Consider the following 16,978-nt stretch of genomic DNA (forward strand, 5'->3'; position numbering starts at 1 on the left):
TATGTTTGTCACTATGTGCAATGAGAGGCATCAGGAAGCGAAACCCCAGATGTTATTTATGTAGTGGTGTGTGTTGTTGGTGTACTCTGTGTGTGCACCTGCATGTGTGTGTAATATATAGAATTTACAAATGCGCTTTTTGATGACAAGTGTAACCATCTACGCACCCACATACCCCTCTGTCTTAGAGCATCATCAGGTGCCAACCCCCTAAAACCAATGCCACACTCATAGCAGAATTAGTCTCTGAAAGGTGAATATAAAGAAAACAGGATGGTGCTGTGAAATTCAGAAATGAAGATAATGTGCATGGAGAGGAGGCAGCAGGCAGGCAGGGAGGATGTTATAATCACCTCGAAGTTATGAACTCAATTCTTAATTGCCTTATGAAGTTTGGTTTGGTTTTGTTGTTTTGAGGAATCTGGACAGAGAAGGACCGGCAGCTTTGGCTTTGGGGGAGAGAGAGTCCAGTCCTCATTTTTTGATTCCCATATCTGCACCTGCTCAAAAGGTTGCTGAGGAGAGCCCCTGTATCACCCACAGTGATCAGAGGGGAGGCTGGGGAGCTTTCCATGTATATAGCCAGACTGCACACTGCCAAATAGCATGGAGTTAGCTCTAATGAGCTGCATACCCTAACCAGCTTATTTAGCTTTCTACACCAGGGGTCAGAAACCTTTTTTGTCAGTGTGGGCTGCTACTTGCACCCTAGCATCTTCTGCTGCAAGATGCAGCCCTACGTGTATCCCCACACCCTTCCCCAGAGATCAGCAGATGCTACAAGGGGAACAGCTAGAGAAAGGCAGTGACTAGGGTCCAGGGGATGACTCCTCAGCTGCAGCAATGTAGGGAAAAAAAATATGGCAGGTGGTGGGACCATGGGGCTGCCTCCTCTGCAGCTGAGGCTGGAACATGCTGAGGATTCCCAGGAGCTAAGTCGGGCCAGATCCAGCCCCCAGGCCACAGATTGTCACTACACTACATAGCAGTGAGCCCTGTAAACACTACCCTGTGCTCTATTACAAGCCTCTTTTAGGCCCTTGATGGACTAAAATGTTTAGCAAGTGCTGGCTGAAGGAGACCGACATTCTTTAGTACTTTGCAGGGATGCTCAGCTAGGTCTTTCCAATACCAGGCAGTTTTATCCGCCCAAACTACCTCTAGAAGGAATAGATAGGAAAGCGCTTGTCCGACATGATTGTTTGACTTGCTCAATTTGATGAGCAGGCAGATAGATTTTCTAACCTCTGAAGACCAGTCATAAGAAACGCACACAATCACTGTATGAGAAGAAACACCCTATCATAAACCTGGAGATGCACATTTGCCATTGCAGATATTTCACAGATGAGAGGATATAAGCACAGGGTTTTAAAGGTATGAACTAAATAAGCATTGCAGGTGAAAAACATGAAAGGTAATTTATTCCTACCTTGCCATTGCTATGCCAACCACACAGCCTCCAACTATAGACCAAAAGCCAATCCAGCCTGCATCCACCTAATGAGGAAGAGTATGGGGAAATAAAAAATAAAATGTTAAAGCTAAAATGAGGTACTGCCTGGAAGGTCGGGGGTGAGGGGGATGACCGCAAAAATGTTAGCAAAAAGAAAAAAAAAATCCAATGGGCAAAACCTCGTCTAAAATGGCCAGAAGGAATATAATCTAAAAAAGGACACGGTCAAATCATCTATGCCCTGGATGTAACCTCTCTTTACATTGGCATCTGCTGGGAAATGTCCTCTGAATTTTTCTAATACTCTATTAAAAGCTTAAAAATAAAAAATCTCTTCCCCTACTGACTTTGACCTTTCCATTTTGCAAACATTGATTTTTTTCCTTCTCTCCTCTCCTAAAAAAGCAGCAGCCAATACTACTTTCCTTTTATTTATTTGCCTCTTCATTAATGTCAACAGGTGCATTCAACTCTAACAAAAGTGTTATTAAGTGCCAGGGAAGAGTAAGCAGGAGGAGCTTTTTGGTATGTCATAAGCAATAGGTATACTGCATTTAACATTTCAGCAGCAAAGTGATTTACATTTATCATACTTACAAACAGGGCAAAGAATTAAGCTAGCTTATCTGACCATTAATTTATGCACCAAGTATAATACAGACACTTAACAAAATATCTGATGCATATGAGCAGGAAAGTACTTACCTGACTGACATGAACTGGTGTTAATATCAAGTCCAGAACGCCAGACCAGCCAGAGAACACGCCTAATGGTATAGCATAGGCTAAGGCAATCATCAAGAAACGGAAATTGCTGTGAAGATACAATGTATGCAATTAGCTGCTGCTTACTTTAGAAATTGCTTGGAAATTAACTTCAAGAGTAAACTGTATTTTAGACTCTGTATTCTGTCCATTAAGAAGTAGAAATCTGAAGGGCAAGTGAGCCAGAAAAAATAAATAAGGTATTTGGCTATTTCACTGAAATTCCAAAGGCTGAGAAGTTACTGCCTGACACCATGCTATTAAAGGAAAAAACCCTTCAATACGTATGTTGCAATGACATCTTGATTTCAGGAACATACTAGTATCAATTTCCACATCTTCATGAGAAATTGCATCGAGTTTGTCACATGCACAGCTTATTACGCTGACAACCTATTTAGTGTTAATATATATTAGAAATAATGGGCATTAGTTCAGAGTGACAGAAGCCTATTTCAGGCATTAATCCAGAGATTCATACTCTGGCTTACTCTGCTGTTTAATTTCTGTGAGAAACAGTGACTTCTCTCCCTGCCTTATCAAAATGCCACCTGGACTATACATAAGTTTATTTTTCTCAATTTTTATTTTGGATTTAACATACATAAAACAATTAACACATTGTGTGCATTGGAACCAGAAAAACCCCCCCCAATAAATTAAAAGGACTCTATGAACCAACTATTCAGAGTGTAAATAACTTAAAATTCAATGGGATTTTCCCCCATGTAAAGAATCTTGCAAAATTACTGTGAACTAAGCAAGTTTTTTTTTTATATTCATTTTACCAGTGGAAAAAAAGTGAGCATTAGGCAATTAGAGGCCATGTTTTCAAAACAGGACTCCGTGTTCTCAAAAAACAGCCACATGTAAAAGGAAGTTGAGTGCAAACGACTGTTTGGGAAAAACAGTTTTGTATGCCCAGCTAACTATTTTCCATGTGCAGATATATTATAAACTTGCTAATTGCAGTGTATTCAAAAGTAAGATGGCGGCACAATTTAAATAAGAACTTCTATTTGAAAATAACACCCACGGTGACTTTGCAGCCCAAACAGAAGCAGAACGCAGGAATCCTTGCTCCCAGCACTACAGTCTCTTTCCTCCTGCCAATAAATTTGGAATTTATTTCGTTACTGGAAATCCCGCTTCTTGAATCTTCCTGTTCCCCTTTTCTGCAGTAGAATCATAGACCAGGTAATTAAAAAAAAATTACTATAAAGCTTGTTCAGTTCTGGCATTGCTGGGGGCTGCATGAGATGCGTGCCAAGCTGTGCGGGCTGCATGAGTGGCATGTGCCCCTCACCCCCTCCAGTGGTGCACAGACCCCTGGGACTCCATGCTCTGCTGCACTGGAAGATGGGGAGAGCAGCATCTGGGTTAGATCCCAGGGGTTGCAAATTAATCCCTAGTGGGCCACACGCAACCCATGGGGCTGCCATCTGGACAACCCTGATTTGGGAACAAAACCTTTTAGAATGTTCTTGTGTATAACAAAAAGTTTGACTTACTCTAGTATGGCAAGTGGAGGACAAGAGAGGTGGAGCTGTAGTTATCCACAATACTCTCCTGAAAGCTGGCTGAGAGTAATTATAAGCAGCATTCACGATAACCTCAAAAGAGACTGGCTACTGTGATAAGACTAACGTGGCTAACTACCTCTCTCTGCTTTGATATAAAAGTCGATGCTATTTCCATAAAACATTAAGTTAGATAAAGACCAAAAAAAGCTGAAGCAGCAGGCAAGAGACTCAGCTACATACAAACCTAACACAACTACTGCCCCAAGGTGAGACAATGACCATCAATGGGAGGGGCGATACATAGGGGTCTACCCAGCTGGAGGAGGTGGCCATCTGATTTCGCAGGGAGATCTCGGGGCTGGCAGGCATTTTTGCAGGCTGATCACAGAGTACCTCCCCCCCCAACGCACATCTGATCGGCCAAGGGCCCCGGTGGCCGTGCCACCGATTGGTTCTAAAGGGCTGTCTGTCATGCATCCCTGCCCCTTGCAACTGGCAGGCAGCCATCGTGGGCCCCCCTTCATGCAAGCAGCCCCCTCCCCTCTGGGGAGCCAGCATTTTAATTTTCAGTAAGGTTCTCCCCTACCCCTCATGGATTTTGCAGGCATTGCCCCATTTTGCATGCAATGCTGGTTTCTGCAGTTTCCATGGACATTTCAGTAGGTCGCTAGTGATACAGGCCTCGATTCAGATGCCACGTACTCCAGATGAGTATCCGCAAATTATTCAACTAATGCATTCCTAATATCCTCCTTCCTTTCTTTGGGATAAGAGAAAGAGGATGGAAAAAGACTGGGGATGCCATAAGAGGAAAATATTGGCAGTTCATACAATCAAAGACACGAGGCTAAGAATCTGCTCTAAAGAATTCAGTGTTTTTCCAGTTAAAAAGATTCACCTTCACTGTTCGATGAAGGTGATGCAGTCAAAGCTGTGTCATCATCTTTGCCCTATCAAAGTAAACAGGACTTGACAGATGCATCCTAAAACAACCACCTACAGAAACAACATTACTGTGTCAGAAAGCAAATGCAAAAACCTCTGCTCAGACGTATTAGTTTTGGAATAAAGATAGAAAATGTATTTTAGATAAAACACAGGTATTTCTAAATAAGGAGATGTAGATGGCATTCCAATTATGTGATCACTTTTAAGGTTTTGTCTAAAGTGGTTACCCCACGGGGTGTTTGTGTCACCACAAGATGTGCCTCCCCACAGCAAGTTCCACAAAATTGAGTTTGGTTAAAACCAACTCATGGCATGCTGGGGCAAATTCACTAGTCCATGTAGTTATAAGGCTGAGGACAAGGGGATAACATTCTTTGAATAGTCCTGTGTTCACACAACGTTGTTTTGCTCCCCGAGATGATCCATTGCTAGAACCTGTTTTCTTTCACCCACACTTGAGCACCGAACCCAATTACAAAACACGACCTTCTTCAAATGCCATTCATGTCAGTTTTCTTTTTAATAAGCCAATGCAAAGAATAGCTTAATTCCTGTTTAGGTTTGTCTGTGCACTGCTTACAAGGCTGGAGATGGTCAATGCATTTGCATTATTTTCTATCATAGCTCACCTGTCTCCTACCAAGACCATTCTTGGTCTCTTCTGAGATTACTGTGTGCCATATTGGCATCTATAAGGACAGATTGCCTAGGATTACTCAAATCTGACGTGATTTGGCTACTATGCCAATGCTTGCAGAATAAAGTTGAAAGGGAAATGTTCTCTTTAAACAGGCCTAATGCAGCAGCACTACACATTATAGAGAAGGGACTGAACTAAAAAAAAAATGTTTAAAAATAGCATCAGCCAAATGCATGCAGGCCTCAGGTATAAGGCCGCATATCTGGATTTTTCCCTTGATTGAAGAGACACATTCTCAAGGTCGGTTACAGTGCATCTTACCTGGTACATTTTGTCAGCTAGACTCTTGGCAACAAATCAGATCCTGGAAGATCACTCCTTTGGAGACAGGTTCCCAATACCTCCCCTTCTATCCACTGCCAGCTTCAGGGACTTGGTCAGTGGGGGCAGACTTGCCTGAGACACCCTTGAGTGCAAACTTCAGCTGCTATTTTGTCTCCTTTTGCCATTAACAGTTTACATTTGTTACAGCAGCCTTCAAGATAGTTCAAGATATGCTTGGGGCCTCTTTCTGCCTTCAGTAGCGGAAGGATTGGAAATAGGGACTGTGAAGGAGAACTGTAGCTGACAATCAAGCCTTATGTATTTATTTTTTTATATGGTTCCTCCACTGGAAAATTTTTAGAGGAAGAAAGTGTGTTCCTGTCTGTCACCCTATCAACTGGTAAGCCCACACTACTCCCCATTATAATGGAGATGTTCTTGTGACAGGACTTCAGCATCAACTTTTTTTTGTTAAAACATTCATGATGGAATAAGAATCAGATTTAAAAATATAGATCTATTGCATACTACCAGAATCCATAAGGCAGGACGGTTCAGAAGGGAGCCCTGTCACAGTCCATCAAGATTTTGGTACTAACCTTGACAATGTCTATTTAGCATCAAGCATGCTCTGTGGCCTCTTGACTGGATGGAGATGTCATATGAAAAAGATTCCAGTGCATGAAGGAAATACTGATGTGCCAAATCCTTAGTTTTATGAACTTTGAGCATAGCTCACATCGTTTTGCCAAAATACTAAATGTCCATTATTGGCCAAGTGTCTCAAGCTGCTTTAAAGACTGAACCTGTTATTGTTTTCTTATAGCTAATTTTCAAATTATTTGTTGATAACAGATTGGAAATTGTTCCTACCCCAGAACTAGTATGCTGTTTCTAAACCAAGGGACTAAGGAAGGGTAGAGCATACTTTGCAACGGAAAGTCTAAATATGGTATAGGCACAGGGCAAGGAGGCCCGTTAGGAGACGAACACAACTCCCATCTCTGACTGACCTCGTCTCCTACTTCATGCTGGGATGCTAGGATGGGACGATAGCATGGAGATCAGCTCATCTTCCTGAGCCAGACATTGATAGGGAGCTACTGAATTTGTGATTTCATGAAATCCGGCATTGCCTGCAAAATCTGGGCAGTGCCCGTGAAATCCACGGGAGGGGAGGAGGAACAAAACCCCCCTTATTGAGCACTGCAGTGGCTCACCAGGGTGGGGCTGCTGGCAAGATGGCTGCCACCCCTACCCCTTGCCTCTGACTGGCTGTGAGGGCTGCCCCTCTAATCAGCAGTGAGGGGCAGGACTGCATGGCAGACCACCTTTTCTGCTAATCAGCAGTGAGGGGTGGGGCCACACGACAGGCAGCCTCTGCATCCAATCAACAGTGAGGGGCAGGACCATTGGGCCCCTCGGCCAGAGGCGTGGGGGGCCTGCTGTGCTCCGCCCCCGAGGTGGCTGCCTGGGCCCATAAAAATCAGAGGGCAGCTCTTGTGTGTCAGAAATGTCCCTAGACGTTAGTGAGAGCTGCAGTAAGAACTGCAAGGATGGGACTTGTCTAGTCGGGAGAAAGAACATAGCGAATACTCGCCTCCCAGGCAGATGGCCTGAGGAACATAACCCTGCTAAAGGGACGTTAGAGAAGAAGGGAGCAGAGAGCCCTGTCTTAGCTCCCAGGTAGGTAGTTAGGAATCGGGTGGCGAAGGAAGGACCAGAGTCTCACTTGGACTCCACAGACACACAATCTGTGGAGCACAGAAGATGCAAGAAGTAGATAGGTTCCTGCAGAACATCATGGGTCAGAGGTAAAAGATCCTGACTAAGATGCTGAACCTGTGCCAAAACACTTTCACTCGGGAGAGAGAAAACTGAAAACCTGAAGAAAATCAGTAGTTGGAAAGTGTCTTCGATTCATGGATGGGTGAAGGTAGGCCACTGGTTTATATAGATCTCAAACACAGATATGCATAGCAGCAACATGCCAAGGCAATTTGGAAGTGGTTTACCACCCTCTGCTACATGCACAAAGTCAGGATCTTTCAATGCTCATCAACTGGGCACACCCAGCCTGGGCAACTCTGTCAGAAGAAACAGTCCCTGTCCCCAGGATTACGAAATCTAGATTAGATGGGCAATAGAGTTTAGATGCCTAATGAACTGGATGGCAGATTTGTTTTGCAGCATGGCAGGTAACATTTTCTTTTCTAAAAAAACCCTCCCTTGATGGATTATTGCTCAAAGCCTCCCCAAGAGAGGTGATCCAAGTGACAGATTGCCGACTTTAGTAGGGAGACAAGGTGTGCCTTATGTGAAGGCCTCTATGGAAGAATGCGTAAGGGCTAAAAAGCCAGACATGAGGTTTTCTTTCACAGCATTAAAAAGAATCCCAATTCTTGACAGTAGTGTGGTAATGCAGAAATACATTCACTATTTAACTGCCAAGTTTTTGGGGGTTTTTTTTCAAATCAAGAAAGGTTTGGCCCAGTTTTTGTGGGACAATAAGTCACTTGTGCAAGTTTACCATCTGACCTTACAAGTATCCCAGGCCCCAGTATTTACAGTACATTGAACAAGCAATCTATAGTTACAAGGCTCCCAAACGGAGTGCTGTCAACAGGAATTTTATATTTCACCTGCAGAGTCGGCTGTTGTTTGGGTTTTTATTTGACAGTAACATTTTTACAACTCGGCCCCGAGGCAGGGTCTCTCTGCAGAGTAGCAGAGGCTCATAAGACAGCATTAATAAGTGTGCTAAGTGCCCTCATAGGAATTTATTTATTTATTTATTTATTTTTTAAATACCTTGAATAGGTCACACCATGGATTAAACTGACCAATTCTATTCTCACCTTCTCCTCCCCCACTGTCAACCCTTCTTCAAGAAGATGCTTTGGCAATTACCTTGTCTCATATTTTCTGGTAACTTTACCTGATTTTCAAATAGCAGAAACAGGATTTTTTTTTAAAAGAAATACATTAAAAAAATTACTTTCTCCTTATAACAAGAATAGTTTTGCTGACTTAAAAAAAACCCCACATATAGAACATATGCAGTGTATGAGAGGAATGATTTTAACAGTTCAGCTACTCAAGTTTCTCAAACCTCTCATCCAAGTCTTCAGGAATTGCTTTTCTATGCACAATCCAATCCTGTGTAGAGTGGCACTGGAGTCAACTGGACATTACCTGGGTACAGCAATGCATCTATGAAAGCCTCTACTAGTCTCTGTATTACAGCAGCAACAAGAAACCTCAACTGAGATAAGAGTCCCACTGTGCAAGGAGCGGTATGAACACATGGGAAGAAATTGCTCCTGTGCTGAAAAGTTCACAACCTAAACAGACAAAGCCGACAAAAGTGGGAGAAAAGAGCAGCATCTGGATATTTTCTTTCTACAAATCTCACCCTGCCACAGGGTCTGCAGTATACCACCAAATGGTAAAGAACTGGGCCCACAGTTATTTTGACATAATGAGCAATCAGCAATGTGGGCAGCTTGAAAGCGACAAAAAGGAGGAAAGCAATTTAATAGTGGGCTACTCACAATGCTAAACTGCCCCTCACCTGCCGGTTCATACACCTTTAATTGCCCCGTGGCAGATGTTGCAATAAAACCGCTGCACAGATCCATGTTATCAAGATGACTCGGGCAATGTTGACAGTGAATAGCTTTAATGTGTGGTTCACAACATTTCTGACAAGAGTTAACATTCAATAACTTAACTTCTTTAATATTTAGGGCTCTTTCATCTATAAATATCAATATTTATTTTGATGAAGAAAAGCACTGCAAAGTACCTTGTTTGTTCAATGCAAAGTTTAAAGCCCATGTTTCAGTCTGAATTTAGGTTTAGAAAAAAAAAAAAAAGTTGAGTTTGCTTTCAACTGTAAACCCAAAATGTCCCAAGGAAAACCTACCTTAAAAGCCTACAAAAACTTCTGCGATAGCTGAGGCGCTGACTAGCTGCAGCCACGCTGGGAGGAAATGGGGGACGTGATGGGAAATAGGCTAGAGCTGCAGAAAATATCAGGGAGACCATTCCAAATTCTGAAAGAAAATTAAGGAGAAAACCCAGTAATAGTTAGCACTGATTTTAACACTAAAAGCACACTTTAACACGATAAACTAGGAGTCTAGCCTCTTTCACACCAAACTGTGTCCAATGTTTTACAGAGTTCAACAGCAGAATTACACAGTTAAGAAGATGCATTGCTAAAATAAAAATAGGAAAATATTTTCAGACCAAATTTCAGAGATCAAGAATCACCAAGGTGGAGAGAGATAGACAGACCACTCCCAAAGATAGACAAGTCTTTTCCTCAGCAGCTCCTAGCTAAGGTTGAAGACTGTGTGAACAGCTGGAGAAGCAATTGGAGGAGAGCAGAGACAGCTGGTTTGGGAGGAAGGCTAGGGCAACTCTATTTGTGGTTTTTAAGGAAAGGAGGGTAACTTCAAATGAGCACCAAGCAAAGGGCTCCAAGGTTGCTGTCCCTTTCCCTGAGTTAGATGGCATGTGTGATGTGTTCGTGTGTAAGCTGGAACAGCTGGAGCATGGGGAAACCCTAGAGGCAAGGAATTACAGTGGTCATGGCACAGGATGATGAAGACGCAAAAAAAGGATTCAAAGGTAGAATCAGGGTGACACAATATGCACGTTACCATATATTGTATGGTAAAAGACAGATATATAAACATAATTAGAAAAGTATTGGATCCACTATCCTCCAAGGATAGTGAGCACAGAAGTAGATGAGAGAGAAACAAAGACACACAGCTGTTTGCAGCTACTGAGCTGGCTCACTAGCAAGTGTCAAACCTTGGTAAAAATTTGCTATGGAAACCTGGACCAAACCTGGGAATTGATGAGCACCTGGAAGGAGATATCACTCAGTCTAATGATCAAACATCTTGGGGGGGGGAGGCAGAGTTTACCCCAGTTTAAATTTGTTACAGGTATTTACCATTAAACAGCACTCTCCCTCCCTCCATGCTTAATTTTAACACAATCATCTTCCTATACTTTTTTTTTTTTTAAAACAGTGTTACTACAGAGAAAAACCTTTAGCCATGGATTGTGTCATCTTAAGAGCAGCTGTGAACTTATTACAAAGCGGCTCTTCACCAGTGCCGCAAATACATTTCAGAAGGGTTGGGGTAGTTGATTGTTTTAACTTCCATCTAAAATCCTTAAAAAAAAAAAAAAGGACAAATAGAACATCAATACGGAGAAGGCACTATGCCATCTCTTCTGCCAAACAAAAGGGAACATAATTCATGAAATGAAAAGCAGATAATACACAACCTAAACAGTCCAATTGGCGGGGGGAAAAAATACCCCAAAATCCACAGAACAAATGCTTCAGCTTGCTATACAAAATCCCCTGCCCCCCCCAAAAACCACACACAGGATTTCTTCTCAAGGTGCATTAAAATGACCTCCTTTGAACTAAATTGTATATCCTTTTCCTACTGCACTCTCATCAAAAATGATGGTTTCTAAGGGTCATGGACATTTTTGCTTTTGCACACTGCAAGATTGCTGCCTATAGGTGTTCAGAATATGCTACGTTCAATGCTGATGTACATTACTGCTTCTAAGGAAAGAATGGGGAATAAGGAACTGGTTTGGGATTTAGTTGAATATGACTAGCTCTAAGAATGAGACCTGCGCTATTTTGTCAGATTGGAGTGACGCCCAGAAGGTGACGCACAGCTTGCCAAAGGCTAAGGAAGCAAATCCACTTGGTCATCACATTTTCAAAGCACAATTTTGAGTCATGGAGTCATTTGGTAAATTCAAGGTGTAGAGAAATCAGGAGACTGGTTACAGGATATTATTACTTCCCTATATCACGACTAGTGTTCTGCATTCTCAGTTTTTATTAAAAAAAAATCTGGGAATTTTTCAGGGTTTATCTTTGAAACAAAAACCAGGATGAAATTGGGATAAAGAAAAAAAAATGAAAAAAACCAAAAACAAGTGGTTTAAATTGGGGGGGGGGGGAGAGAAGAAATTGCCCATGAGGGAGGGAGTAAGGCTGAGACTAGGGAAGGAGCAGGGGGAGGGGTGCAGTGCAGCCTGTCAGCTGCTCCCAGGGCTGCAGCAGGGAGCAAAGCGAGGGGAGCTGTCAGCAGATGCAGAGAGCAGGGCTGCAGGGCTGTACCAGGCTTTTCTATGCATGGGATGAGAGCAGGCTACTGTTGCAGGTTGGGGCCGGTGGTGGCATCAGGCTCTTCCCACTGCTTGGGGCTTGCAGCTCTCCATGGTCAGGGCAGGGCTGAGGTTGGAGCCGCCAGGGTGCAGCTCAGAGCCGCCTGCCCTGGAACCGATTCCAGCAGCCAGCCCTGCCCCGCCTGGGGTCAGAACTGGGAGGTCCGCACCCCTGGGCAGTGGCTCCAGGCCCATGTGGAGCTGCCCCCCCCTCCCTTGGGGCTTGCAGCTCCCAGTGCAGGGCTGAAGCCAGAAGCGCCGGGTGCAGCTTGGATCTGCGCACCCTGGGAACGATTCCCACAGCCTGTCCCACTCTGCCTGGGGTCAGAGCCTGCACCCCCATACACCCTCCCCTGGCCCCTGCATGGCCACCGCCACCCCCCGCATGTGGCCACAGCAACCGCCCCCTGCGTCTGGGTGGAAAATACGTGCCTCAGGTAACCGGCATGGCAGTGCTTTTGGTTTACAGGCACCACCCATTTTTCAGTTCAAATCCCTGTTAACTGGCACGAGCGGGGAATGGGCCATGGCATCTGAACTGAAAAATGGGTGTAAATCAGTAAAAACCGAATGACTTAAAAAGAAACGCAAAAGAAAAAATTGGCAAGAACTGAGAATGTGGAACACTAATGACTAAGAGAAAAGACTTTCTAAGAAATGCTAGTTTTAAGAAAACAGAAATGTTTTAATAAAGGTGTTCACCTGGGGCTACTTGAGGGTTACACTTCAAGCTCTTTTCATTGAAAAATGTCTAGTCTGAAAGTACAGTAGCACAGCAGACGGTTTGTAGGGCTAGACTGTGAACACGGGGGTTTATGCCCCAGCGGACAGTTGCATGCAAGCACAGGTAACCGCTGCAAGGCATGTCTATCTGCTGTGAATGAAGTAGGTTGTGAAGCACCTGGACACAAATGGCTCTACTGCATTTGGTTCCTTTGTTACTTATTGTTACTGGGAACAGTCCCAGTGGTGTTTCTTTGCAACCCACGATATCTTCCTCACGTTGCACCTCCTCCTACGATAATGAATCTACTTTGTGGGCATCAACCTATACATAAAAAAGGGCAGAGCTCACTTTGGAACCGAACCAAAAATAGCCACTACTAGTAAGGGGCAAAAGGACCCTCATGCCTGCTTAGCCCCGCGTGCGCCACACTAGTATCACCATCGATCAGATGTCTGTGGGGAGTTTCTTACAGGTCAGAGTGCAGACAGGGGGCTGCCCCCACCATGAGGTCTGATAATAGAGGATTAGCTCGCCTTTGTAACTCCCATTATTTGCTAGATTAGACTCCAAAGACTAAATACAAATGGAGGCCAAGTTCACTAGCTTGTTTTTAACTGCAAAACGGAATTAAAGGAAGTCGTGGAAAGAGGTAAAATAAGGGATGCCCTGTAAGGACTGAGGAATTGCAGGCTCAGAGAAAAGATTTCTTCAACAGTAACTGACTGACTTGACAGCTCTTTCAACAAATGCTGGTCAGATCCATCAAAGCACTTGAAACAAGGAGAGGGCGCAAGAACAGCCAACACAAACTAAAGGTGTAGGAAATACTACGCTGAGTACAGATGCCGTATGTCTTTTGCTGAAGAGTGAATGCGAAATGCCTCATGAAAGCAATCTGGGCACCGTGCCATAATGACCTGGAAACGTCAAAGTAGAGAGGTGTCTCCAGCTTGGCCATGAAAGTAGGCACCCTGCTGGATGAGTAATCTCAACATCGGAAAGGGAAAAAGCTTTACGTTCAGAGGTACAAGTCTCCTTGATGCAAGGTCCTTCTCCTCTTAAAAGAGTATCTCTTGTACCTTAAATGCCCTAAAAATCCTGCCCTGAACAGTAAGACAGTAAGTCTTCTTTTTTTTTTCCTTCAAATAAATGTAATGACTTTAATTTGATGGCTAGGATAGTAACAAACAGCTCTGCTCAGAGCTGAGCGCAATGCCAGTTTCTCCAAGCAGTTCAAGTAATGCAGCTGAATCCTCTTCTATAACATCCCTACTGTTCTAGTTGTGCATACCACATTGATTCACAGGTGATGAGGATGCAGTGATAATTCAGCCTGCTTGAGACAAAAAAGCTACAATATACTAAAATGGAGAGGGAATGGAATGAGGTTCAGAGAAAAATTGTAAATTGGTTTTATGTATAATCACGGCCTCATCCACTGTCAGACAAAGTCTTGGGGAAAAGAACAAGCTTGCGTGCCACTCATCCCAAATTAGCAACTCGTGTTATTACGGTGATCTAAAAATCGACACCTAATTTTCAGAAGCTATTTTTTTTAATGTTATACCCAACAGCAAACAGGAAGGCAGCTAAGATTAAGGTGGGTGTCCAGCGACAAGTTAAATTGGCCCTTTTTGCAGCGTGTTTTCAAGCAAGATGCTGCGAGACAGTTCGGTGGACTGGCAGACAAACAGGGGGCTGGGAGACTTGGGTTCAACTTTTACTGTTATTAGCTGCCCGTGTGATCCAAGACAAGTCCCTGGCTGCTTTGTTTCCCCACCATCTGTTAAATGGGAATAATAATACTAACTACCTCTGCAAAGTGTTTGATGTCTGCAGATGTAGGGGGCTATAGGAAACTAATTGCACAACAGGAGCTCTCACTTCTGAGCTCCACTTGGTACAAGAAAGTGCAATCCAGAAGGACACACCCAAGAGGGAGCAAGTTACAGTTCCCCGGTTTGGTAGTAGGCCTCATCTCATCCCACTCCTGTTCACATCACATGCATCCTGTGCTCTGCTGGGATTTGATAAGGAGATCATCTCTCAGGCCAGTTCTGCCCATTTTAAATTAGTTGAGAGCTTCCCCATCAAAAGGGCAACTCTCTGCTAGCCAGCACCATGCAGGGTCCACCTCCTTTTCACTGATCGGGTGGTACAAAAGAGCTAAAATTTCAGAGCAAGTCTCACCTCATGTGACACATCACCCACACAGCAGGTGTAGTTACCAGAGGAAGCCAGCTCCTGTTTAAAAGTGTGCGGAAGAAAGTAACAACTTACAGCTGCCTTATGCCATATTTCTCCAGGAAATTTGAGAAATGCTATGCAACACTTCTGCACCTGTGACAATACCACCCACTGATATGATGGATATACTCTTCTAAAATCTTTCCCATCCTAGGAACGGGGAGGATTTATTCTACCTACTGTTAAATTCTTCACACAGATTGCTTCTCTAGAGCCGTGCCAAGTTGTGGGTCCGGCAAAATGAATGTGGAGCGCCTTTTAAACAGCTGGTGCACACCGAGCCGTTGGCCTCGATGCATTCATCTCTTAGCTTAGCCACCAAAAGCCCGCATATGACTTTCTGAAGAACATGCCCAGGAAATCCTCCCCACTGGAAGAAGAAAGATGCACAGATTGCTGGTCTACGTGGGCAGGAGAAGCAAGACTTCCACTGTGGACACCCAAAACTTCTTGGGGGAGTAAATATTATACTTCCCACAACATTGGGAAAATCTTCTTCATAGTCGGGGTGTCCAGACTGTGGAATAAGCTCCCTCCAGAGGTGGTGCAATCGCCTACCCTGGACATCTTCAAGAGAAGACTGGACAGTCACCTCGCTGCCATTTTTCCTGCTTGGTGCAAGAGGCTGGACCTGATGTCCCTTCCAGCCCCTTACAATCTATGAATCTCAAGCTAATGTCCTCTAATTCACAGGACCTACTTAATACGTGCAGTCTTTATAGAACCAGAGAAAAATCAGGGCTAGAAGGGACCCCAGGGTGTCACTTAGCCCAGCTCCTTGCTCAAGGAAGGATCATCCCTATCCAAACCATCCTAAACAAATGTCTGTCTAACACAGGGCTGTGCAACATGCGTGTCCCCAGCCCATGCAGCCCAGGCACACGCTGCACACTGTATCACATGACACTTCCTCCCTGGCCACCCACCATGGTAGCCCCACAAGCCAGAAGCTCCCCCCTTCACACCTGTGTAGGTGCTTTGCACAGGCCACCCTCATGTCATGCTGCAACACCACCACACCATTGGCACCCCCCCAGCGAACCCCACCCTGTGAGAAGACAACTCCATCCCACGACAATCTGACTGTCTGGTAAAATTCCCTCCTTATGCAAAGGGTGGTGTTTGTTTTGACCCTGAGCATAGGAGCAAAGCCCTTCAACTAGGAACCGCTAGGTTTTTGGGAATCATTAACATGCTCTAGTCAAAATCCTCAGCCTTAGCTGCAGCCAACACCCAATGCTTCTAAGGAAGATGAAAGAAAACAAAACCCCGACACCCATAGGAAAAGACAAGGAAAAAAAAATCCTTCCTCGGCCCATGCGGCAACCAAAGCCAAGAAGCATGGGAGAGGGAGAACTCGCAACCCTCCACTTTGCACTATAACTTGCAAAAATGTACCTTTAGACATCACATATCCTCACTGAAGGAAAAGGATGACAGAAAAGGAGTCCTATCCCTTCCATCAACTCATCCCAGCTCCTGTAATCTTCTTTTGGAACTAAGCCAGTTGTAGAGCTCTGCTTCGTTCTCCTGCAGCTGAGCACGGTCCTCTGCAATTTCCGCCTGCTCTGGGCTGCAGAGGTCTTCTGCAGAGCTCTAAGCAACAGGTGCGTGGGCTGTCCCAGGCTTCCCAGTGTTGCTCTTCCCAGGACGCTCTAGGCACTGCTGTTCTTACATTATCTCGGACCAAAGCTTACCTAAATTCTTTGTGAAAAGTTGCAATGAAAAAGTTTCCAACAACTTCTCTAAACAGTCTATTGTATTGTTGTATCACCTCACTATTCAAATGGTGAAGTTTTTCCTCAGGTCTAATCTAAACCCTTTTTGCTTCCATTTCAAGCCATTGTTATGCATCTTACCCTCTGCACACTCCTCCTCTAGTCACTAGAGGTTTATTTCCATTTCATCTATTCCTCCCCAAACACATGCTGAATTGCAATACTATGAACAAAGATTTTCATCTGCATTCCTTTCTCGCTGACCATCACTTTGAACTGCCATGGCATGCAACGTTGGATCTGCCTCTGAACGAGGCTGCAGGCCAAAAATCTGCTTTCCTGCTCCTTCGGTATGTGCAGTCTAGGAAAAAGGGGGTTGCTCAAAAGGAAAGGTGAAGTCTGCCACCC

General features: G+C 44.2%; 1 protein-coding gene across 1 annotated transcript in view; it reads right to left on the bottom strand.

Annotated features, from left to right (window-relative positions):
* SLC49A4 (solute carrier family 49 member 4) overlaps window positions 1–16,978 on the bottom strand; it is a 94,172-nt gene that overhangs the window by 33,602 nt on the left and 43,592 nt on the right. Inside the window, exons 4-6 of the mRNA XM_014599302.3 lie at window positions 9,585–9,714; window positions 2,162–2,270; window positions 1,433–1,500 (exon numbers count right to left, since the gene is read on the bottom strand). Coding sequence (XP_014454788.2) covers window positions 1,433–1,500; window positions 2,162–2,270; window positions 9,585–9,714 — 307 coding nt within the window. The remainder of the gene's footprint in view (window positions 1–1,432; window positions 1,501–2,161; window positions 2,271–9,584; window positions 9,715–16,978) is intronic.

This window comes from Alligator mississippiensis, chromosome 4 (assembly GCF_030867095.1).
Source record: "Alligator mississippiensis isolate rAllMis1 chromosome 4, rAllMis1, whole genome shotgun sequence".
Lineage (NCBI taxonomy): Eukaryota > Metazoa > Chordata > Crocodylia > Alligatoridae > Alligator > Alligator mississippiensis.